This window comes from Typopeltis vanoorti, chromosome 9 (assembly GCF_054136105.1).
Source record: "Typopeltis vanoorti isolate ZY-2024b chromosome 9, IOZ_Tvanoo_1.0, whole genome shotgun sequence".
In the NCBI taxonomy this organism is placed as follows: domain Eukaryota; kingdom Metazoa; phylum Arthropoda; class Arachnida; order Uropygi; family Thelyphonidae; genus Typopeltis; species Typopeltis vanoorti.
Window position 1 is genome coordinate 123,456,179 of NC_143557.1, and position 25,274 is coordinate 123,481,452.

Here is a 25,274-nt window from a genome sequence, read left to right on the forward strand (position 1 = left end):
TTTGGTCACCTGGTTTTCACAAGGATGAAGAGATGTTGGAAAGGGTACAGAGACAACTTGCTAAAGTAGTTTCTGACCTCTGGAATGTCGAATATGAGGAAAGATTGAAAAGGTGCAATTTACAGAGTCTAGTGGATGGGATGATTAGGGGATATATGATAGAAACCTATAAGTTAGTAAGGCATTGTTATAGAATCAATATTGGAGAAGTTCTACAGAAAAACAATGGGAGATCAGGGGAGAACCAGAGGACATCCTTGGAAGCTGTATAAAGAAGGTGAGAAGCAGGTTTTTTGCATGCAGAGTTGTGAATGATTGGAATGCCTAGAGCATGGTGAATAGGCATGGAATTTGAGTGTGTTTATGGTGGCATGGTATGATGAGTGTATGACAGAAGGACATCCTAGATGAGCCTTTGGCTCCATGCAGTCTTGGAATAATAATAGTATTACATTTTGTATTTTTATATACGAGGACTGTTCAATAAGTAATAAGACTAATTTTACTGTCGCGAAACCACTCATCACAGTATTAATTTCTGTGGAATAAAGAAATGTTGCTGTCTGCATTAACAAAAAAGGTTGATAATGGCATATATGGCTGATGTGTCATGGTGTCACGTGACTAAACGCAAGCTTGTTTTGGCGTGCCTATGAGCTGCGACCAGTTGTCGCAATGGAAGCGTCCTTGGAACAGCGTTTTACGATTAAATTTTGTGTGCGTTTGCAAAAATCGGCATCGGACACTTTTAATATGATACGCGAAGCTTTCCACGATGAAGCAATGTCGAGGGCAAGTGTTTTTCACTGACATAAGGAAGGAAGGCAAAATGTGGAAGATCTTGAATATGAGAGAAGACCTTCAACGTCCATCACAGAGACAATGATCAACACAGCAGTGATTATCATCAAGGAGGATCGCAGAATTACAGTACGCCAGCTGCATGTTGTCCTGAATATGTCTGTGGGAAGTGTTCACTCAATCATGGCTGAACATTTGGGACTGAAACGTGTTTGCGCCCGATGGATTCCCAACCTCTTGACGCCGGAGCAAATTCAGCATCGAGTGGATGTGTGCACAGAATGGAACGAAAGACCGGAACAAGAAGGCGACAACTTCTTAAAACGTATCATTATAGCAGATGAAGCTTGGTTGTATCACTATGACCCTAACGCGAATGAAACAATAAAGCAGTGAATGGAAGCATCCATCTTCGCCTACCCCCAAGAAAGCAAAAACTGTAAAATTGGCTGGTAAAGTTATGACCATAATGTTTTTTGACTATGAAGGCATTGTTTACCAACACGCTGTAGAACCCAGGAATACTGTATACAGCTCATACTATGCGGATGTTTTACGGACAATGGTACAGCACATCAAAAGGAAGCATCCATTGCTGAAGAATGGCTTTTTATTGCACCACGATAATGCAAGGCCACATATTGCTGGTTGTGTAGTGGACGTTTTGCAGAAGAACAACATAGATATCCTACCACACCCTCCATACAGTCCTGATCTCGCACCGTGCGATTTCTGGCTGTTTCCTCAGCTCAAGAAACCACTAAGAGGCTGCCATTTCGAAAGCAACAAAGCATGTGTAAAAGCTGCGGAGGCGGCTTGAAAGAACTCTCAAAAAATGGACTTTCACATGTGTTTAAGAAGCGGATGCAACGTTGGGACAAATGCATCGTGTTGCACGGTAGTTACTTCGAAAAAGACCATGTAAATGATGACGATTAAAGGTAATCTGTTTTCTGTATAAATATAGTCTTATAACTTATTGAACAGCCTCCGTAGTTTTTCCATTTTAATGCTTTCTGAACTTGGTGTAGCCTGAGTTGCTAATGCACCATAAATTTAAATCAGCAACAACATAAGATTTTAATTATTTGCTTATTTATTTTTATCTTGTGTAATGCTGTGACCTTTGCTATATCAAAATGTGTCCTTATTTGTTAAAACTCCAAACTCCAAACTTATCCCTTTAAAAAACGATTTTGAATTAGGTATTATTTTTAGGAAAACTCCCATGTTACTCATCTTAAAAACTATTATTTTTATGGCTATTTTGCTTGCTTTTGTTTAGGAGTGCCCCTGTTTTAATGTCATTGACTTTTTTTACTTAAGAATTCTTAGGGCATTGCAGGTGTATTTTAGAGACAAATATATGTAGCATAATAGAAGAAACTTTGAACATACCTTTTCTTGGATGTTGTTGCCTGTCTTCTTTCTGCAGTGTGCATACTTCTGCTGTTATGGTGTTGAAAGGGGAGTGGAGGGGGGGCTTAGACAATGTGGGAGAATTAATTTGAATAAACCTGTTTTTTTTCTGTTATATATACATATATTATTTTTAAGGGTGGGCAGAGCGCTTTTTTTGTAGGGAATATTAGAACATCACAATGTAGTCTACAAATTTCCCTGCCAAAAGGACTGTGATATCACCTATACAGATTCTACCATCAGGTCTTTATGGACAAGACCACAAGAACACTTCTGTGACTCTAACATCCCTATTCCAGAACAGTTAAACGCTAAAAAACGCAACATCAAAAAGAAAAATAGAATACAAAGTACAGGGAAAACAGAAATAACAGTTCACACCCTTGAACAAAAACATACCCTGCAAATCGACAAGACCATCATAATAGACAGATAAGACAAAATAACGAAACATTGCTCAGAATATTGGAAACAATAGCAATCAAATGTGATGAGAATTCAATCAACGTCCATCGACTCTACATAATCTCTGAGTGTTGGAGGCTTCACAACATAAAAATTAGGTCACAACTCCGACCAATAGGCGATAACACAAACGCTTCAAAGGCAGAAACATCAAGCCGACACGGCATAGCATCCACTTCTTCCATGAGTCGAAAAGGCTCGCACCCCGCCAACTCTCTCCCCGGACCCCCTTTCCCATAAACCCTTCCCCTTCCTCTAAAAAGCAGTTGCTATTTTCAGCCCGCTTTTTCATCTTTTTCCCACCCTACAAAACAAGCGCTCTGCCCATCCTTAAAAATATATGTATATATTATACAAAAAAACTGTTTTTTTTTTTCCTTTTTTCAAATTAATTCTCCCACATTGCCTAAGTCCCCCTACTCCCCTTTCAACACCATAACAGCAGAAGTATGCACACTGCAGAAAACAGACAGGCAACAACATCCAAGAAAAGGTATGTGCAAAGTTTCTTCTATTATGCTACATATATTTGTCTCCAAAATACACCTGCAATGCCCTAAGAATTCTTGAGTAAAAAAGCCAATGCCATTAAAACAGGGGCACTCCTAAACAAAAGCAGGCAAAATAGCCATAAAAATAATAGATTTTAAATTAAATAGTTTTTAAATTTTGGGGTCATTTATGTTTTACTTATGCAAATAATTTTTGAACAAATGGTTTAGTATTTGGAGTAATTGCTACTTTAATTTCCAAGCAGGAACTATTTAATTGGTATATTTTATGATGACCTAAAATCTGCTGATAATTTTATATATATATATATATATATATATATGTTTTTACCTCTTAGGTAAAAGGTGTATGGGCTGAAAAGAAGGCAAGAAATTCCTCTTATTATATACCTAGAAATGAAGCAATACTTCAAAAAACTGACCTTGACCAATCACTGAAAAATGAATCTTCACTAGATTTTAATGGTAAGCTAAATGACATGTTAATATACAGAAATATTTTTGTTGGAGGAAAAGGATGTGACCATCTCATGAAGTTTATTTTTGGTTTTTGATAAGTGATCTCCAAAAGTTTCTAAAGCTTTATGAAAATATATAATTATAGGTTAATCTTTGTCAGATTAATCACCCGACCTCATAAATTTGGCCAGCTACTAAGTTTGTTTTTTTTGAAGAAAAATTTATGAAATATGTTCAAATGGCCTCTGACATGGCATGAAGCTTCATGAAAATTGTTTCACAAGTTCAGAAGTTATCAAGGGAAAGGCATGCATATACACTCATGTCAGAATGATCTGCTAAAAACCCTCTGTTTTTTAACCCAAAACAGGAAAAAAAATTTGAACTAATAGGATATTAAAATTCTGTTGCCTCATTTATTCATTCCTGTTATGCTTATACTATTCCAGAAATCACTACCATAATTTTTATCACACTTTAACTGGTATGTATGAGGGTGGTCTGAAAAGTTCTCGGCCTCGACCACAGATGGCAACACTATCAGCAAGATTTTTTTTCCCTAAGTTGATACATCTGTCATAAGCATCCATGTGAAATTGCAAGTCATTCTATCAAGTAGTTTGTTTTATACAGCTGTCAGAAGCAAAAGTGTTGTCTCTACCCATTGAAATGGATAAGATTGAGTATCGTGCAGTTATAAAATTCTTTGTAAAAGAAGGTTTAATGGCAAAAGAAATTTATTCGAAGTTCATAAAAGTTTATGGGCACTCTTCTCCTTTGTTTTTGACAATTAAGAAATGGGCTGCCAAGTTTAAACGTGGCCGTACCAGCCTTGAAGATGATCCATGTGAAGGATTTCCAAAAAGTGTAACAACACCAGAAATCATCAATCAAGTGCACGATATGGTATTGCATGACCGGCAAGTCAAAGTGCGTGAAATTGCTGAGACTATAGACATTTCAAAGGAATGTATAGGATATATTTTGCAAAAAAGAATTGTAAAGGAAAAAGCTTTGTGCAAGATGGGTGCCGCGCTTACTCACAGCAGATCAAAAACGAACTCACATGAAAATCTCTGAACAGTGCTTGGAGTGTTTCAACAAAAATAAAACCGAATTTGTGCATTGATTTTTTAATATGGATGAGACTTGGATTCACCAGAATGCATACGGCAGTCAAAACAGTGGACAGAAGCTGGTTGTTCAGTGCCAAAGAAAACAAAGTCTGTTCCATAAGCAGGAAAGGTCATGGCATTGGTGTTTTGGGATGCTAAAGGCATTTTGTTTATTAATTATCTTGAAAAGAGTCAAACAATAATCGGGGAATATTATTCCCATCTTTTAACCAGACTAGATAAAAAAAATTCATGATAAAAGACCCGGTTTGCAGAAGGAAAAAAATCATCTTTCATCAGGATAATGCACCTGCCCACAAAGGTGTTTTGGCAATGGGAAAATTAAGGGATCTGCACTCTGACTTCTGTCTTTTCCCCAAACTAAAACTCTTCCTTGTTTGTCAGCGTTTTCTTCAAATCAAGAGGTGATTGCTCATACCATAAAATACTGGATCTTACCAGACCTTACTGTAAAATTACGGTATAATGGTGCCAGAGCATCACTGGAATAAATGTATTAGTCTTAAGGGATATTATGATGGAAAAAAAAAATTGAAATTATAAATTTGTTTTTTCATTGTTAGGCCGAGAACTTTTCAGACCACTCTCGTATTTTTTTTTTTTTTTTACTGTCATATTCCCATACAACGTTTGATCTGAGTGCACGTGCACTCAGATCAAATTTTGTGAATGCAGTCACTAAATGTGTGCTTTCAGAATTTCTAATTTAAATCAATTTTTATACTATAAAAACGAATTATATGATAAATCGTACCTATCACTTATTTCATTTCATAATTTCTGCAGTCTCCACTCTAATATCTCTCTGACCCATTCCAGCTTAACACCAAGGAAGAAGTGGAGGAATTTTTTTGAGGCATTAGAAAAGGCAGCTGGCACAACAAAAAGGGAAAATATGGTCCTTATTGGAGATCTTAGCAGCAGAGTAAGAAATTATTACCAGATATATAGGAATATTTTTGGAAAATTTTGAGAAAAAAGCAAAGCCAATAAAAGTGGTTAGTGTCTGCTGGATTTTTGTTCAGGGCATGGACTAGTTATTACTAACACCATGATTCAACATAAAAATGTGCACAAATTCACATGGAAAGAAGATGCAAGAAATAACAAAAGTCTAATTGACTAAGTTATACTTGATAATGATATTTTCCCACTGGTTCAGAACATGAGTATACAGAGGATTTGAAATTGGAAGTGATAACTAGTTAGTTTTTGAGCAGAATAAATTTGAATTTTTTATTGAAAAGAATAGTGTGTAAGAAATTTTTAAAACAAATCAAAGTTGAGCAGCTTTCAGAGATGAACTCTAGACTAAAACACACAAACATCATTCAGGAAGAAATGAATGAGTTTGAAAACAGTAACCATACTGTTGAGATTCAGTGGCAGATTTCTGAGTTGGATCAGTGACTGGCTGTCAGATAGGTATCAGAAAGTTGTAGTGCAGTATCCTTGAAAGAAGAAGGTCACTAGTGGTGCGATGTCTTAAGTAATTACTTTGAAAGACTGCTCTCATGTGAAATAAGTAGTGTCAGCATGGTAGTAGAAAACTCCCAACCAGAATGCAGTCAGGAATACATATCCCTTGAAGTAGAAAATGTCATCAAAAACTTTAAATGTGGAAAGGCAGCTGGAGTAGATAAAATTTGGCCAGAAATGCTGAAATATGGAGGTATAAAAGTTTTACAGTGACTGCATTGCATAATTCAGAAAGCCTGGTCAGGGGGTCGAATTCTAGATGATTGGAACAGAGCTCTCATAATACCCATCTATAAAAATATAAAAAAAAAGGAAAATAAAACAATGTGAGAATTACAGAGGTATTTCCCTACTGAGTGTTCCTAGTAAGGGTTAAGGAAGTGTACTTGAGAAATTATTATTATTACATAACACCTCCAGGGAGTTCAAAGACTCATCGAGGGAGGGCACTTAGTTTACAACTCTCAGTCTCTACTACTTTCACCATCCACAACTATTTTCATCATCTACACCAACACCATCTACTGCCGACCACCACTACTAGTATTTTCACAGACAATCACAAACATCCATGCCCAAGGCAGGATTCGAACCCGCAGCCTTTACGCTGGAGAGCAGATATGCTAACCACTTGGCCAACTGGGCCAGCAAATGGCTAAGAAAATTGTGGAAGGGAAGCTCAGTGAAGAACAAGCTGCATTCAGGCCAAATAGAGGTTGTCAGGATCAGATTTTCACTTGAATACAAATAATTGAGAAATCATTGAGAATTAAATTGTATTTAAGCTTTGTTGATCCAGAAAAAGCATATGACAAGGTGTAATAAATTTGGTATGAAAATCATCAATATAAAGTCAAAGACAATGAAAATAGGCAGAAACATTGAAAATATCAACTATGTCCTAAATGGTGAATCTATAAAACAAGTAGAAATTTCAGCTATTTAAGCACAATTTTTTAGTAAAGATGGCAAATTAAATATGGAAATAGATAACAGAATTATTAAAGTTGCTATGTGGTAAGTCAGCTGAATAAATTTAAATGAATAAGAAAGAAATTGGTCAAAACACTAGCTGTATACAAAAATTTTCAGACCAATTTTAACTTATGGATCTGACAGCTTGGTTAGAAATCAAACACTTGATCAAAGACTGGAGACCTGATATGTGAGTTCTGAGAAAGATTAGTTAAGCAAACAGATGGCATCGATCGTAGTATCACATTAAAAATGAGGATATTAGGAAAGAACTTGCCATTAGCATTCAGAAATGTGTTAGTAGAGCTAATCTCAGGTGGTATGGTCACTTAAACAGAATGGGAGAGGAAAGATAAGCAAAACAATGCCAGGTTGGCAGGAAAAAGACCCAGAGGAAGACCAAGATGTTAATGGATTGACATAGTTAAAAGTGCCTTAAAAGACAGAAATATAAGATCTGATAAAGTTGGAGTCTTGACAGATAACAGATTAACTTGGAAGAAAATTGTTTATCAGAAGGTAGTAATGGTGTAACTTTTTCATTTTGTACCATCATTGTCATCCTGCACAACCCCTGAGAGTACATCTCAGGAATTTGATGATGATGATGAGAAATGTAAGGAAAATTTATACTCATTCACCCGGACAAGAAAATTGGTACTGATTTATCACAGACTGCCAGTTCAGTCCTCATCATGCACATTTGTCCTCTTTTCACTGAACAATTACACTGTCTTCTCACCATTCCTGTTACTCCTGACATTTCTTCATACACCTGACTTTATTGCTAAATTTCAGCTAAGCAAACGTTTTTGTCATCCAAGAATTTTATTACTCACCACATCTTACAGCAACTGTCAGGATTTTCAATTTTCTTACCTATTTTATGTTACGATGGCAAACTTATGAATGCAGATTGAGAATCCACAATATGTTTGTTGTATATTTCTTTACAATATACAAGTAGCAGGAATGCATGATCAGAACTTAGTTTCTTGATATACCTCATATTTAAGTACACTTGTACATAAAGTACAGCTGTACTTATGTGTAAAGTTGGATCAGAATGGATTGTGACTGCTGCTTACTTTAGAATTTTGTATTTCAACAGATTTAGAATGGAAAGGTAAATTATAAATGAAAGATGAGCATGGAGGATCTTGAAGAAAATAAGAAATTTGAAGGTTTGTATAATTGTGCGAAGCGAGTCATTTGAATGCATTCATTTTAACACTAGCTAGGGCAGTGTTTCCCAACGTTTTTTGGATCTTGCCCCACCTCAACGCCTCAAAGATTTTGATATCCCCCCCAGCATAATAGTCGGCCAAGTTCTGAAAAAGTATGATATGAATATGTACTTTAAATGAAAAAGGAACATAGGTAAAATTGTTTTTAATTTGACTTTCTTCAATGAATATAAATTTTATATTACACTTTGTATATTATAAAACATAAATCGAACTGAACTTGGGAAAATAAAATCCAAGTTAATGTGATCCTTGAGCTTGATGTCTGCTGCAAAGAGTTTTTATTTGAGGTACTAATTTAGTCATTTTCAATCTCAAATCCCTATGGTTTGTGATATCCAGATTTCTTTTTTTTCAGTAGCAAGTAATTTATAGCACTAAAGTCACATTCAACTGAATACGACGACGGGAAGGACAACAGTATTTTTTTTGCAAAACTAGTTGAAGTTTGGTATTTTGTTTTTGTCGCATCAGAAAGCCATGCCATTGTTCCTTTTATGTTGAATAAAGTTCTAATATAACTCATTATTTTGCTTTTCTGAGAGTTCTTCTTGATACTGTATTTATGTTGACTGCTGTACCAGTGATGTCAGCTTTTTTCTCGGAAAGTCAGGGTTGCAACATCGACGATTTATCACAGACAAGGGTGAGTTTTTTTGAGTATATTGGTGATGAGGTGGCGAATGCAACATCATTTTCTAATTGCCCCCCAAAATATTAACCCCCCCCCTGTGGGGTGTATGTCCCAGGTTGAGAAACACTGGCCTAGGGTTTTTAACCTCACCTGGGACTCGTGGAAGGTACCTTGGTAAAGTGATATGTCTAGAGTGATATATCAATTCCCCATTGCAACAACCCACTCTGAGCTCTTTAATTTCCTTTCATTAAAAATTGCTTTTCTCCAGGAGATTTTAATGTCCACAACACCAGCTGGCTTTTCGCCTTCAGTTATACATCTTGCAGGCAGAGATACTGAAACATTTGCTGTCACTGATGACCTTACACAACTTGTTCAGATGCCAACGAATACTAGACAACCCAAACCACTCCCCAAACACCCTAGATCTCTTCCTCACCAGTGACCCTTCCAAATACACAATGAAAGTAGTGGCCCACTAGGTAATTCTGACCACAATCTAGTGCTCATCTCCTCCCCCATGCACAGCCACTTCCATACAAGAGTAGTTTGGCATTATAACAGTGCCAAGTCGGACAGACTCTTCAACTTCTATACCACATTCCCATGGTCGGACTAATGCTACCAGCTTTCCAACCCACCGAACTTCTCACTGGCATGGAAACATACATTCCCCCCACACTACTCTGATATGCCATTTCCTAACTAAACCCTGGTTCTCCAAAAGATGTGCCAAGGCTGTACAAATGAAAAACCAAACATACTGTAACTGGCTCAAATCCAGAATCCCTTCCTCCTTTAGAGCTTATACGAAATAGATGCAAAGAAAACAATCACTGCTTCCAAAACATACATTCCCCCCACACTACTCTGATATGCCATTTCCTAACTAAACCCTGGTTCTCCAAAAGATGTGCCAAGGCTGTACAAATGAAAAACCAAACATACTGTAACTGGCTCAAATCCAGAATCCCATCCTCCTTTAGAGCTTATACGAAATAGATGCAAAGAAAACAATCACTGCTTCCAAAACAGAGTTCGAAAGAGCAAAAAGCAGGAAACTAGCATCCTGTCCAAATGGCAGCTGAGCCTTTTGGTCTCTTGTTTAAGCAAGAGACCAAATTCTGCCCAACACTATTCCCACCCTTATCATACCTAGATGGCTCTACTGCATCATAACCCACAGAAAAAGCCAATCTTCTGGTTTCACACTTTACTTCCGATGCATGCATAACTGACAATGGTAAATGTCCTCCAACCATTCCAGATGCCCAACATATAATGCCCAACTATATCCTTTTTCCAGAAAGAGATTAGAAAAATATTGTCCAAACTTCACACAAAAAAACGTCTCCTGGGCTTGATGTCATTCCTCCATTGTCATGAAAGTTTTTGCTGAAAGTTTATTTTTCACTTGGTCAGACTATAATAAATTTAGTTTAATCCTTTATCCAAGTGTGTGCAAACAAAGTTTGCACCTGAAAGTATCTTCAGGACTGGGGTAAAGTGGTACAACACTGGGCGACTCCTTGCAAAGGTGGAGCAAGCTACCAACACTCCTATCTCAGTATCTCCCATAATGCAAAACACATCTCCGTGCGGATATGTATAATGTTATGCATTAAGGGAAGGGCCACTACCCAGACTTGTCGAAAAATAAACTTTCAACATCTTTCTCTAAATCCAGAGTAATTTAATAAAAAGGTAGCACACCGTTGGGCAGCTCCTATAGGAGGAGATGACCTTGCTAATACTTCTTCCTTGGTATCTCCACTTGGGCCTAGCTCCCACTGAAGAGACCTATATAAAGGTTGAAACTAGTCTGGGTAGTGGCCTTCCCTTAATGCATAACATTATACATATCTGCAAGGAGATGTGTTTTGCATTATGGGAGATACTGAGATAGAAGTGTTGGTAGCTTGCTCCACCTTTGCAAGGAGTCACCTGGTGTTGTACCACTTTACCCCAGTCTTGAAGATACTTTCAGGTGCAAACTTTGTTTGCACACACTTGGATAAAGGATTAAACTAAATTTGTGAATGTTTTTGCACCAGAACTGACTCCTATCCTATGTTGTCTATATATATATATATATATATATACACACACTCTCACTCCACTGCTATCTATCTCGCAACCCAGAAACTGGCCTATATTCAGCCCATTCCCAAGAAGGACGATGTCACTGCTGTCCAACCACTGCCCTGTCTCGCTCACCTCAGTCCTGTCTAAAGTAATGGAAAAAATCATCAATTCCCAACTCCTAGACTACCTTGAAGCTACCTGTCTAATAAACGACTGCCAGTGTGGATTCCATCGCTGCCGATCAACAAGAGATCTGCTCATATATGTCACCTACCTCTGGACAAATGTCATGGAGAAGTTTGTCGAATCTCAAGTTGTTGCACTTGATATCTCAAAGGTGTTTGACTAGATCTGGCACAAAGGCTTACTAAGCAAGCTGCCATTGTTTTGTCTATCTCAAGACCTCTGTAGTTGGATAGCCAGCTTTCTATCTGGATGCACACTATGTATGGTGGTGTATGAGTTCCTTATCCTCTCACCATTCAACTAATGCCAGGTTCCACAAGGTTCTGTCATTTTACCAACTCTCTTTCTACTATATATCAATGACCTACTTCAGCTTATTTCCAATTCAATACTCAGTTATTCAAATGACAGCGCATTGTGCTCCTCCCTTTCTTATGATAAATCTTACTCCTCAGAACTCACCTCAACCTACAGAATATCAGCCACTACCACCACCCTCAATTCTGATCTTCGAGCCAGCCTCCAATGAGGTTCAGATAATCTCATCAGTTTGAATGCTAATAAAACCCAGTTCTGTCCTAGGATTTCAAAATTGCGTACCTTGATTTTCGTATCACCATTAACTCCATTCATCATGAAAGGGTTTTTTTCTTACCCCCCCCCCCCCCCACCCCCCCCCCCCCCCACCCCCCCCCCCCCCCACCCCCCCCCCCCCCCACCCCCCCCCCCCCCCACCCCCCCCCCCCCCCACCCCCCCCCCCCCCCACCCCCCCCCCCCCCCACCCCCCCCCCCCCCCACCCCCCCCCCCCCCCACCCCCCCCCCCCCCCACCCCCCCCCCCCCCCACCCCCCCCCCCCCCCACCCCCCCCCCCCCCCACCCCCCCCCCCCCCCACCCCCCCCCCCCCCCACCCCCCCCCCCCCCCACCCCCCCCCCCCCCCACCCCCCCCCCCCCCCACCCCCCCCCCCCCCCACCCCCCCCCCCCCCCACCCCCCCCCCCCCCCACCCCCCCCCCCCCCCACCCCCCCCCCCCCCCACCCCCCCCCCCCCCCACCCCCCCCCCCCCCCACCCCCCCCCCCCCCCACCCCCCCCCCCCCCCACCCCCCCCCCCCCCCACCCCCCCCCCCCCCCACCCCCCCCCCCCCCCACCAAGGTGTTTTAACCTTATTAAATAAAAATCTCAGGAGGAGATCTAAATGTAGAAAGTATTTTTACCTTGGGTGTAATTATGTTAAAGATACCAAGCAATTTTAAACCTACTACCTGTAGGATCAGCTTGTCTGCATCATTTGCAGGCGCAAACTTGACATTTTTGTCTGTTTGCTTACTTGGGAAAAATGGAGTAAAACCAGGTTTAAAATTGCTTGGTATCTTTAACATAATTACACCCAAGGTAAAAATACTTTCTATGCTATCATCTGCATAAAAAGGAAGCATTCATATCCTGAATTTTAATATCAAGCTTATGCTACTTCATAATGTAATCAATAACATTGTAGATAACATTTACATTAAACCACCTTCCTTTTGCACCCATAACTGTTGATAGAACAACCAAATTCCAGGCACATTCTGGAAATTAGAGACATTCATATGGGGGGGGGGGGCATCAAAATTTTCTTGCAAGCAAGTTATGCTCTCAGAGAATATAAAGAAAAATGTAAGGAAGCCAAACAGTGTGTAAGTATAGCTAAACCAAAGTAATGAGAAGACTTATATAAGAATATGGAAGATAAATATGATGGTTGCAAAGTGTTCTTGAGGCTATTGCAAAAGATTAGGAAAAGGAGAAGAGTGCGCAATAAGGAATGAGATTAGAGTGGTGACATGAACTAAATCCAAATGCTAAATGAAACAAGAAATGATAATTATTATACTTGACAAAAATTTGTATTCTTGTTTTAACTATTTACACAAGCATAAACAAACAGTTTGTAAGTGAAGTATCTTCATGAATAGTCTTCTTACTTCTTATATAGAGGCTATTGACTTCACATCCGTTGACTCAGTATCCCATAATGCAGAAATATTTGGGAAGAGCATAATGTTTTGTTGCTAAATCCAGGAAGATAACAAGGTTATCTTCCTGGGTCTAGCTCCCACTGATGAGACCTCAATAAAGGGAGTTTATGTTTTAGTAATCTACTTACTTATTACAATAAAGTGATTGCTTCCTTGGACAGAGGAGAAGGATACATAGTAATATATTTGGATTTTGCAAAGGCTTTTGATAGAGTACCTCATGATAAGTTGACAGTCAAACTAGAGCAGATGGGGTTGGATATTAGATTAGTGCATTGGATTGGAGACTGGCTATCTGATAGGTATCAACAAGTTGTGTATGGGGGTGCGATATCCAGGAAAAGGAAAGTCACTAGTGGAGTGCCTCAGGGGTCTGTTTTGTTTAACTTGTATATTAATGATATTGGCGAAGATTTGGATGGAGATATTCAGTTGTTTGCAGATGATGCAAAGTTGAGACAAACCATGAAGAGTAGTGAAGATGTGGCCTTACAAGAAGACTTGAATAAATTGAGTGATTGGGCACGGAAATGGGGATGCGAGTTCAATGTTGCAAAGTGTAAGGTTTTAAAATTTGGAAAACAAAGATGGGATGCAGAATTTATGCTTGGTGAGAATATATTGTTGGAGGTAGAGGAAATAAGAGATCTGGGGGTGATAGTGGATAAGGATCTAAAATTTAGGGGACACATCGCCAAAATTGTGAAGACAACACAAAGGCTTCTGGGAATGATGCAGAGGACAGTGAAGTGTAGAAGTAGGGAGATTCTTGTTCTGCTGTATAAGGCTTTGATTAGGCCACACATGGACTATTGCGCCCATATTTGGTCACCGGGTTTTCAGAAGGATGAAGAGATGTTGGAAAGGGTCCAAAGGTGACTGACTAAGGTAGGTTCTGGCCTCTGGAATGTCAAGTATGAGGAAAGATTGAGAAGATGTAATTTTCAGAGTCTGGTGGACAGGAGGAAGAGGGGAGATATGATAGAGACCAAGTTGGTAAGGGGTTGTTATAGGATTAATGGTGGAGAAGTTCTACAGAGAATAGTGGGAGATCAGGGGAGAACCAAAGGTTATCCCTGGAAACTGTATAAAGAGGGTGTGAGTAAGGGAGTGAGAGGCAGGTTTTTTCATGCAGAGTTGTGAATGATTGGAATGCCTTGCCTGAGAGTGTGGTGTCTGCAAGGAGTTTAAGTGTGTTTAAGACATGGTATGATGAGATGTGTGTGTGATAAAAGGACCTCCCAGATGAGTCTTTGACTCCATGAGGTCTTGGGATAATAATAATAATAATAAAGATCACAACCAGCCTGGATTGTGACCTTTCCCATAATTTGGGAGTTGATGTTGAGATCAACAGTCTCTGTATAAAAGTAGACTAGTTGTGGAGATTTGAAGTGATAGAACAGTGGTAAAAATATTCGAGAGTAATGCAATCAGGAATACATATCAATACTTAAGATAGGAAAAAAAAGCATCAAACCTGAAATGCAGAAAGGTAGCTGTAGTGATGACATATCATTTAATCAGAAATGCTCATGTGGAGGTAAATGTTTTATGATGGTGCTGCACTGCATAATTCAGAACGTCTGTTGAAGTTTTCCTACTTGGTTATACTACAAATTAAAGATGCCAAGAAATTATATTTTTGGTTTATTCCTTTATCCAAGTATAAGCAAACAGTTTGCACGTGAAGTAACTTCACAATGGTGCAACTCGTATATAGAGGCTAATGACTTCATATCACTTGCCTTAGTATTTCATAATGCAACTCACATATCCTTATGGACATGTATAATGCTCTGCATTATAGGAAGGGTCACTACCCAGACTGGTTTCAACTGTGGTCTCATCAGTGGGAGTCAGACCTAGAAATGATACCAAGGTTGAAGTAATGCAGAAGTCATATTTTCATTTACAAGTAGCTAAAAGATGTCGCACCTTATTACCCACTTCTGGGTCTGGCTCTCACTGATGAGACCTCAATAAAATTCCTAACCACCAGACTTCCTTTGATGTAGTTTCACTAGATACATACCACTTAAAGACACTCAACAGCTTTTACAAGTAGATTTCTCTGATGGCATTCTCAGATTATTCAAGTTTACTCTCACCAGTTATTTTACTTGGTGTAATAAATTATTTCAGCAGATCGAGGGAACTGCAATGGATAGTCTTATATCACCTGCTTGGCTAATTATTTTATGGAGCATTTAGAGGATGAGATTTCTGGCATTTGGCTATGTTTTGTGGATGACATCTTTGCAATCTTATTTCACTCTGAAACAGAACTTCAATTTCTGGATAAAATTAACCCTTTTATACTCGCATCAAGTTCACTATTGAACATGAATCTAACAACAGTTCCCCTTTTTGGATAATTTAATACATTGTTACTCTGCTGGTAATACAGAACTTTCGATTTACAGGAAGCCATACTTTATAGGCAATTTGTTCTTCTGATCATTAGAAGAATTAAATAAAATTTACTCTATTACTTAATGGATAGTGAGTCCTTGATGCAAAAAATATTTGATAACTCTCATCCCTCTGAAAACCCGGTGACCAAATATGGGTGCAATAGTCCACGTGTGGCCTAATCAAAGCCTTATACAACAGAACAAGAATCTCCCTACTTCTACACTTCACTGTTCTCTGCATCATTTAAAGATATTTATCACATTTATTCATGCCTGGTGTTTATCAAATACTTTGTTCTTGTCATCTTTGCTACTTTGGACACACTGGCTGTTTGCTACTATTAAAATCCAAGAACATCAAGATTATATATGACTTTTGGAATTTGAAGGTTCAAGCCTTGCTTCTCATGATGCAACACTGGACAGTTTACTGGAACCATACCTATAATACAGTAGGCTCAAATTTGATTGACTATTTTTTTGAATCGTGTGAAGCCCTACGCTACTGTCCTGATCTTAAATGAACAGACTGTATGTCTATCTTTGAGTTTTGGGAAGTGATTGCCATTAATTGTTTGTAATTTTTTAAATTATACATCTACACTGTCTTGCCATAAATATGTTTACAACTTCTGCATACCCTTGCACTGCCCACAGAATTGCTCTTTTCTACTATTTGAAAAATATCAGTGCTCATGTAAATATCTCTGAATAGCTTTAGTGTGTCATATCACTTCCCTTCATTTTCTATTCACCAAATTCTGGAGATTTCATTCTCTGTTCTAATAACCAACATTCCACAGCACCTCTGTAGTGCAATTGGAAGAACGACAGTACATTGTGCCCTTCAATTGGAAAAAGCCCAAGTTCGATTCTTGTTGTGACAAGAAGAATCTTTATATGGGTTTTCAGTTGAAGATATTTAGCTGATCTCATATGTAGGTAGAATTGGTTTTCTTCCCAGAAACTTGGGTTTTTCATCCCATGTATAGGCAAATCGGCTATCAGAATACTGTTACTAGGAAGAATGTTAAATGGAGTTGATTGCAGTTGTGTTTAGTAGGGGAGATGGTGAGATGTGTGTGTAGTGGAGTGCCCTCCCATGATGAGCCCTTGGAGGTGTCATAATAATAATATCATCTGGAGTATACACATGTATGTATATAGAAACAAGCTATGTTACATTTCAAACAGAAATATAATATAGCATTTCAAACACAATGCCAAAGTGACAATAATTTGATCAACCATTATTCTATTGGTCTGATCTCTAGAGGGAAAAAACCGACTACAAAGCTATATTCTATTTATAACATAATCAGAAACCTCTTTATATTCATTGAGATTTTTGGTCTAATCTCTAATGTTGACTACACAGATTGGGAGATGCATTTTACAGCTTCCTGCCAACTGTATAGCAGAATAATAGGAAATGGAAGGAGGAGGGGATAAAACAGAGACCCTTAGCCCTCAGTTTACTCTAATAGCATAGGGTCTGAAGAATCCAAGAAGTCAGAAATTAAGGAGACAGGAAAGGGATTTGACCATCAGATAAGCACGAAGTATGATCAGATCCAGCACAGGTACTTTGGGGTTGCCAGTCCTGTGCTCACTAGATGTAAGCCCTCGAGGCAACTATTCTTAACTTTTTTTAATTTTTAATGGTATTACAACAATCAAAGGATTTCAAACCAGCATCTTTAGAGCAAAACACGTTAAAGTACATGAGTAGGTGAAATAATTCAAATTGTAACAGACAAAAGATCTACAGTTCTAATTTGGAATCCTTTAAGTTGAATGTAATGCTCAACTGTAATACTTCTTTTAATCAACGTTAAATGGTACCAACTTAGGACTTTAGATCTTTTGTTTGTTACAATTTGAATTGTTTCATGTACTCATTGTCACATGTAAACTGTAATATGTAATATGTTGTTTTGCTCTGTAGATGCTGGTTTGAAATCCAGCAAAATATAAGCCAGTAAATAAACATCCTTTAATAATTTAGTTTTGTTTGGTGTATGAATAACATTCAACACCTAAGCTTGTTGACCCTATCCTGGCAAGTTTTGTTGCTTCAACACTTATTTGCTCAGAGAACTATAACCTTTCCAAATGCCTTTCCAGTGGCAGAAGAATTGAAATAGGCACCATCATTGAAGAAGTGGAATCAGCAAAAGAATTGTAGTACTACGGCAACATAATTGATGTTACTGAAATGAAGACTAAAAACAAGTGAGATATTGCTAACTAATAATGAATTTTATATTCAAGCAACAGTTATCAGAGAGAAGGAAGGTGTAGCTATAATACTCAACCCAAAATGCAAAGATAAACTACTAGAATAAAAAATTCAAAAGAGATAAATGTGTGCCTGTAATAAATATTTTTTTTTAAAATTCAACTCCACATGTGAGGTCTCAGGACCTATAAACAATAGCAGCATGAGTGTACAAATGATTAAAGAGAAGAAAGAATCTGTTAACGTATCTTGAAGAATTGATGATCGCATGCATTAGAGAAAATGGTGTAGGGAAGACTATTCTATAACAGGATTGAAGGAAGGTTATGAAAAGCTGGTTCGAGTGAGTTGTAAGCTGAACTGTATATGAGAGTGGTCTGAAAAGTTCTCGGCCTCAAACATAGATGGCAACGCTATCAACAAGATTTTTTTTTCTAAGTTGGTACATCTCTCATAAGCATCCGTGTGAAATTGCAAGTCATTCTATCAAGGAGTTTGTTTTATATAGCTGTCTGAAGCAAAAGTGTTGTCTGTATCCCTTGAAATGGATAAAATTGAGTATTGTGCAGTTATAAAATTCTTTGTAAAAGAAGGTTTAATGCCAAAAGAAATTCATTTGAAGTTCATAAAAGTTTATGGGCACTCTTATCTTTCATTTTTGACAATTAAGAAATGGGCTGCGTAGTTTAAACTTGGACGTACCAGCCTTGAAGAAGATCCACGTGAAGGACGTCCAAGTGTAACAATACCAGAAATCATTGATCAATTGCACGATATGGTAGACTGGCAAGTCAAAGTGTGTGAAATGCTGAGACTATAGGCATTTCAAAAGAAAGTGTAGAATATATTTTGTAAGAAGAATTGCAAATGAAAAAGCTTTGCGCAAGATGGGTGCTGCGCTTACTCACAGCAGATCAAAAACGCACTCGCATGAAAATCTGAACAGTGCTTGGAGCATTTTAACAAGAATAAAACTGATTTTATGTGTCAATTTATTACTATGGATGAGACTTGGATTCACCATTACACACCAGAATGCTTACAGCAGTCAAAACAATGGACAGAAGCTGGTTGTTCAATTCCAAAGAAGACAAAGTCAGTTCCATCAGCAGGAAAGTGTTTTGGGATGCTAAAGGCATTTTGTTTATTAATTATCTTGAAAAGGGCAAAACAATAACGAGGAATATTATTCCCATCTTTTAACCAGACTAGACGAAAAAATCCATGATAAAAGACCCGGTTTGCAGAAGAAAAATATCATCTTTCATTTTCAGCAGACATCGCTGGAATAAATGTATTAGTCTTAAGGAAGATTATGTTGAAAAATAAAAATAATTTTGAAATTATAAATTCGTGTTTTCATTGTTAGGCCGAGAACTTTTCAGACCACCCTTGCGCGCGCACGTGTGTGTGTACACATACATACTGTGTGTGTGTGTGTGTGTGTGTGTGTGTGTGTACACATACATACTGTGTGTGTGTGTGTGTGTGTACACATACATACTGTGTGTGTGTGTGTGTGTGTACACATACATACTGTGTGTGTGTGTGTGTGTGTGTACACACATACTGTGTGTGTGTGTGTGTGTGTGTGTGTACACACATACTGAGTGTGTGTGTGTGTGTGTGTACACACATACTGAGTGTGTGTGTGTGTGTGTACACATACATACTGAGTGTGTGTGTGTGTGTGTGTACACATACATACTGAGTGTGTGTGTGTGTGTACACATACATACTGAGTGTGTGTGTGTGTGTGTGTACACATACATACTGAGTGTGTGTGTGTACACATACATACTGAGTGTGTGTGTGTACACATACATACCGAATGTTGACAGAGCTGTCTATTCTAGTTCATGATTTAGCAGTGGTGGCAGTGTAATAGGAGCCATGGAAATACCTCTAGAAAAGGCATTGCAAAAAACTGTGTTGGAAAAGTACAAGGATGATCTGAAAAGTTCTCAGCCTAACAATGAAGAAACAAATTTATAATGTCAAAATTATTTTTATTTTTCAACATAATCTCCTTTAAGACTAATTCCTTAAGACATTTATTCCAGCAATGGAATAAATGTCTTAAGGAATGAGAACCACTACAGAACCCTGTAGTGGTTCTCAGTAAGATCTACAAAATACCCCTCTGCAGCTGCAATCACCTCTTGATTCGAAGAAAAATGCTGACCAGCGAGGAAGAGTTTTAGTTTTGGGAAGAGATAGAAGTTCAGAGGGAGCCAAATCTGTGAATAGGGTGAATGTTCCAACAATTCATAGTGCAGATCCTTTAATTTTTCCATTGCCAAAACACCTTTGTGGGCAGGTGCATTGTCCTGATGAAAGATGATTTTTTTTCTTCTGCAAACTGGGTTTTTTCTCATGTATTTTTTCGTGAGAAAAGATCCTTGAAATTTCACATGGATGCTTATGACAGGTGTAGTAACTTAGAAAAAAAAATCTTGCCGGTAGTGTTGCCATCTATGGTTGAGGCTGAGCCTTTCAGATCACCCTCGTAATTTGAAGGAGTTACTTGGGGAGGGGGGGGGGGTTCATCCATTAAATGATTGTCTTTCAAATTTAATCAGGCATTCTGAGGGAGGCTTTTTTTTTTTTTTTTTGTGTGTGTGTGTGTGTGTGTGTGTGTGTGTGTGTGGTTTCACCCCAAATGTGAGAAAAATTTCTAAATTTGGGTGGATTTGGGTCATTATAAAAAAGTATTAGGACTTGAGTAGAAAAGAAATAATGGTTGGAACTTAAGAGTATCATGTTTTTTGAGGGCTGAAGAAGTCATTGATGTAATGAATTTATGGCAGTATAGGCCAGATGTGAAAGCCAATCCAAGAAGAGAAAACTGATCTTGGCTAATAAGAATACTATCAAAAGCAGGATTGCATTTTGGTAGCATTAAAATTCATTACCTTCATCCCACTTGAGATAGCTAGATCACTGTTTAAGGCATTAACCATAATGCCTTAAACAGAGCAAGTGAGACCATAAGATGGCATCATTGATACAAAGACCACAATGACTCAGACTCAGATTCCTTGGAAATATCATGAGTGACAAGTTTCTTAGTTTTTCAGTGACGTGTCCAAAGGCGGATAAGGTTCGTGAAGTCTCTTGTAGAATGAGAATGACAGTTGGTGGGCATTAATTAACTGATGTGTCTCTAGGTGATAATGAAGAAATCTGGTTGCTAATGGCCTTATCTGTTGCTTTTGAGATTGAGGCGAAGGAGATGGGACAGCAGTTTGATGGCTGGCTTATCTTTCTCTTTTAGGAACAGGCTGGATAAAAGTTTGATTTCATGCTGTAGGATAGGTGCTAGATGAGTATGGTGGCATGTAAAGGTGATATAGGATAGATATTAGTTTTGGAGTACAAGCTCTCAGTATAACTGAAGGAATACTATTTGTGCTGGAGATTTTCTGCTGTTGAATTCTATTCGGTATTTTTATTTTTTTTTAAATAAGTTCCTTTCTTCTAGTGAAAGATCAGAGAAGGCATAATGTGGATAGTTTGTGGAATAGTAGGATGAGATTTGCCTTGGCTAAACAAGAGTTAGGGGACAGAACTTACCAGGATAAGAGAGGTGCAGAATTTTGTCCCAACAGCCTTGGCAAGGGAAAAGGTTCAGCTGGTATTTGAGCAAGAGAAAAACTTGGTGCACTTAACCCTTACAGAATCTGCTATATATTTGTTGCTATTTTTGCTGTTATGGACTTAGTGTAAGCTGAGTTCGAAAGTGGAGTTTTTATCTTGAGCCATTAAGTATAGGGGAAAAATGCTGCATTTTTACTTTGACTGCATTGGCATATTTGTGGAAAAACAAGGCTTGGATAAGGATTTGATACTTTGGATAGAGTGGGAAAAATGAAGGCATTCATTTCAACAAGAAAATTTCAGTTATTATATCAGAATAAGTGTTTTCCATGGTTTGATCATTACTTTTGCTCTCCTGAGCGAAAGTAATGATCAGACATAGAAGTACAGAAATTCCGAAGATTACCCCAGTTGGTACTATTGTAGTACCATAAGATATAATGCTGGAGGAAGGACAATCTGTAGAAAAAGAAACATGGACAAGGTTATGATCAGTTGCCATGAAGATGGCTAATGTTAACAGTGTATTGGGGGGGGGTTAAGGAGAGGTCTAGAGTGGTTGGTAGAATGATGATTATCTGATATTTTGGTCAGGAGGTGAACGATTTGAATAAACTATTCAGCTTCTCTTCTAGCTTGTTTTATGACGTTAGAGTAGAGAAGCCAGTCAGAATTATGGATGTTAATTTCCAAGGAAAATTATCTCACTGTTTCAGTAATTAGACCATGATTAACTTTCAGAGATAAGTAAAAAGTATCAATAGAATCAAGAGCAGTAAAGACCGCAAATGAAGCAACAAACTGAAGCAAGAAATCATAGTCCAAGTAATCATAGAGATTCTAGGTCTGATAACCTTATGATGTCATATCTAACAAAAGTACATATTCCATCCTTGTTACAGAAGACCTTGTGCATGATGAGGGAAAAAAAAAACAAACTTCCAACATCTTTCTTTAAATCCAGAGTAATTTAATAATAAAGTGAGACACCTTTTGGCAACTCCTATAGGCAGATGACTTCTCCATTGCTCTTCTACCTTCGTTTCACAATCTCTGGGTCTGGCTCCCACTGATGAGACCTCAATAAAGGTCGAAACCGGTCTGGGTAGTGGCCCTTCCCCTGAATGCATAGCATTATACATGTCCACAAGGAGACATGCTTTGCATAATGGGAGATACTAAGACAAGTGGTGATGAGAGCTTGGTCTACCTTTACCACAAGTTGCCTCAGTCCTGAAGATACTTCAGGTGCAAACTTCGTTTGCTTACACTTATTATGTGACACCTCCAAAGAGTCCAAAGACTCGTTGACAGAGAGTGTACCAACAGCATCGAACGATTCAACCCTTCCAACTACTAACCATGCTCAAACTTGCTTAACTTTTTGTGAGCCATTAGTAATAGATGCTTTACCAATCGACCGACCTTTGCTGGCACTTGGATAAAGGATTAAACTAAATTTATAATATTAGGGATGTTTTAATCACAAAGTATGCCAGTTGATTTTCATTGAAAAACAGGTTTGCATGATGCTGATGTTGAGCCCTCAGATATCAGTAAAATCTGTGGAATTTTTATGGAAAGATATAGTTTTGGATTTTCCAATTTTTATTGGTTTTTGTAAGAGTATTTTATTTTTAACTGCAGTGATGATTTTTTATGTTGTGTTTTATGGTAGTGAAATATTGGGAAAATTTATGCTGTGGGGTGAAGGACTTGGACACGATTCCCACATAGAGAGTGTCCTGCCTCGAGCCTTCTCAGAACTCCTGAAAACTGTTATACTGGACTTTCCTCTAGGCACATCCTGGCAGAATAACAGTAGGATTATTTACCAACTTGACTGGAAAGCTTCCCAAAGCATTAGAAAAATTTGGAGGAAAGAGTTAACACCAATGATGGTAGTTACCTGGCAGATATCATTGCTACCACTAGGTTTCAATGTGAAGGTATGCATTAATTCACATGAGAGAGAGCATACAAGAAATAAGTTATATCTATACACTCGAATGTATAGTTATATCTATTTACAAAATATTTTACAAAAAAAATTTTACATATTTTACAAAACTATCAGTTGTCAGTTGATTTCAAAGATAACTATAGGCTGCAATTTATCAGAGAAAAATTTAGTTTGCAAACAAAACCCAAACCTGAGAGATCCCGACTGGCAAAACATGAAGAAAACATTAATTCAGCCAGAGATGCATTTGAAGTTGTTTATGATCAGAACTCATAGAGGACATAGGCATTCCTGGAAATTAAGAAAGCATATCAAAATCTAGCAAGTAAGTCAGCAGATGCACTGAATAATACATTGAATAATGTAAGAAAGTTGTGGTGTCAAAATGTTAATGGAGATCATTGAAAAAGCAAAGAAATGAAGGAAAGATTGTTGTAAAAAGAATTAGATGATACAAATGGCATAAAAACTGGAGATATGGCTAGATGGTATAAACAACACCAAAAGAGGAAAAACACATTTATTAAACTTGCTAATGTCCAGTTTTCTATCTAACATCATCAGAACACAGTTTTAACTGCAACAGGCACAGAGCACTGAGCTAAATAATTGTGGAAAACAGTTCACATTGTAACTGAAAATGCAACTAATATCCTTAGTTCTGTTTCTGATATCCGATTCCTGATGTTCTCTATAGGTCAGATAACTATAAAGTTAATTGAGAGAAGTTAGGCTATTGGGTCTTAAAATGATAGTTTCCCAGATCTTTGGTAAATTAATGCAAGGGGGGAGTGCTTCTTAGCTGATGCTTGATTCTAAAAATAGTTTCTCAGACCTATAATGACTGCTATGCAATATAGATGTTTTCCTCCATTATTTTTAGAATCCGCCTCAGCTATGAAGCACTCTCCCACCCTCAGGGATGGGTAAATTAATTTACCAAACATCTGAGAGACTAATTTTTAAGACCCGAACTCAATAGCCTGACTTCTCTAAGTTAACTTTATGGTTATCTGATCTTGAATATATCATGAGTTATATATTAGAAACAAAATTAAGGACATTAGTTCTGTTTTCAATTACAATTTGAGTTGTTTTTCAAAATTACTTAGTTCAGTATTGTGTGCCTGTCACAGTTATAATTGTGTTTTGATAATGCTGGGTAGAAAAGCTAATGTGTTTTTTCCTCTCTTACCCTAAGACCCTATGGAGTCAAAGACTCATCTCGGAGGTTCCTTTGTCATTCACACAGCTCATCATACTGACATTAAACATATTCAAATTCTCTGCAGACACTTCACTCTCAGGCAAGGCATTCACAGCTCTGTGTGCAAAAAACCTGCTTCTCACTCCCTTGTTCACCCTCCTTATACAGCTTCCAGGGATGACTTCTTGTTCTCCCCCATCTCCCACCATTGTATGAAAAACCTCTTCAACATTGATCCTATAACAACCCCTTACCAACTTGTATGCCTTTTATCTTATCACCCCTCTTCCTCCTATCTATTAGACTCTGTAAATTGCATCTTTTCAACCTTTCCTCATATTCAACATTCCAGAGATCAGATGTTGGAAAGAGTTGCCTCTGGACTCTTTCCAACAACTCTTCATCCTTTTGAAAACC

General features: G+C 38.0%; 1 protein-coding gene across 1 annotated transcript in view; it reads left to right on the forward strand.

Annotated features, from left to right (window-relative positions):
• The window catches only part of LOC150103497 (uncharacterized), a 159,380-nt gene that overhangs the window by 56,129 nt on the left and 77,977 nt on the right, over nt 1-25,274 (forward strand). Inside the window, exon 3 of the mRNA XM_090398488.1 lies at nt 3,539-3,665. Coding sequence (XP_090254614.1) covers nt 3,539-3,665 — 127 coding nt within the window. The remainder of the gene's footprint in view (nt 1-3,538; nt 3,666-25,274) is intronic.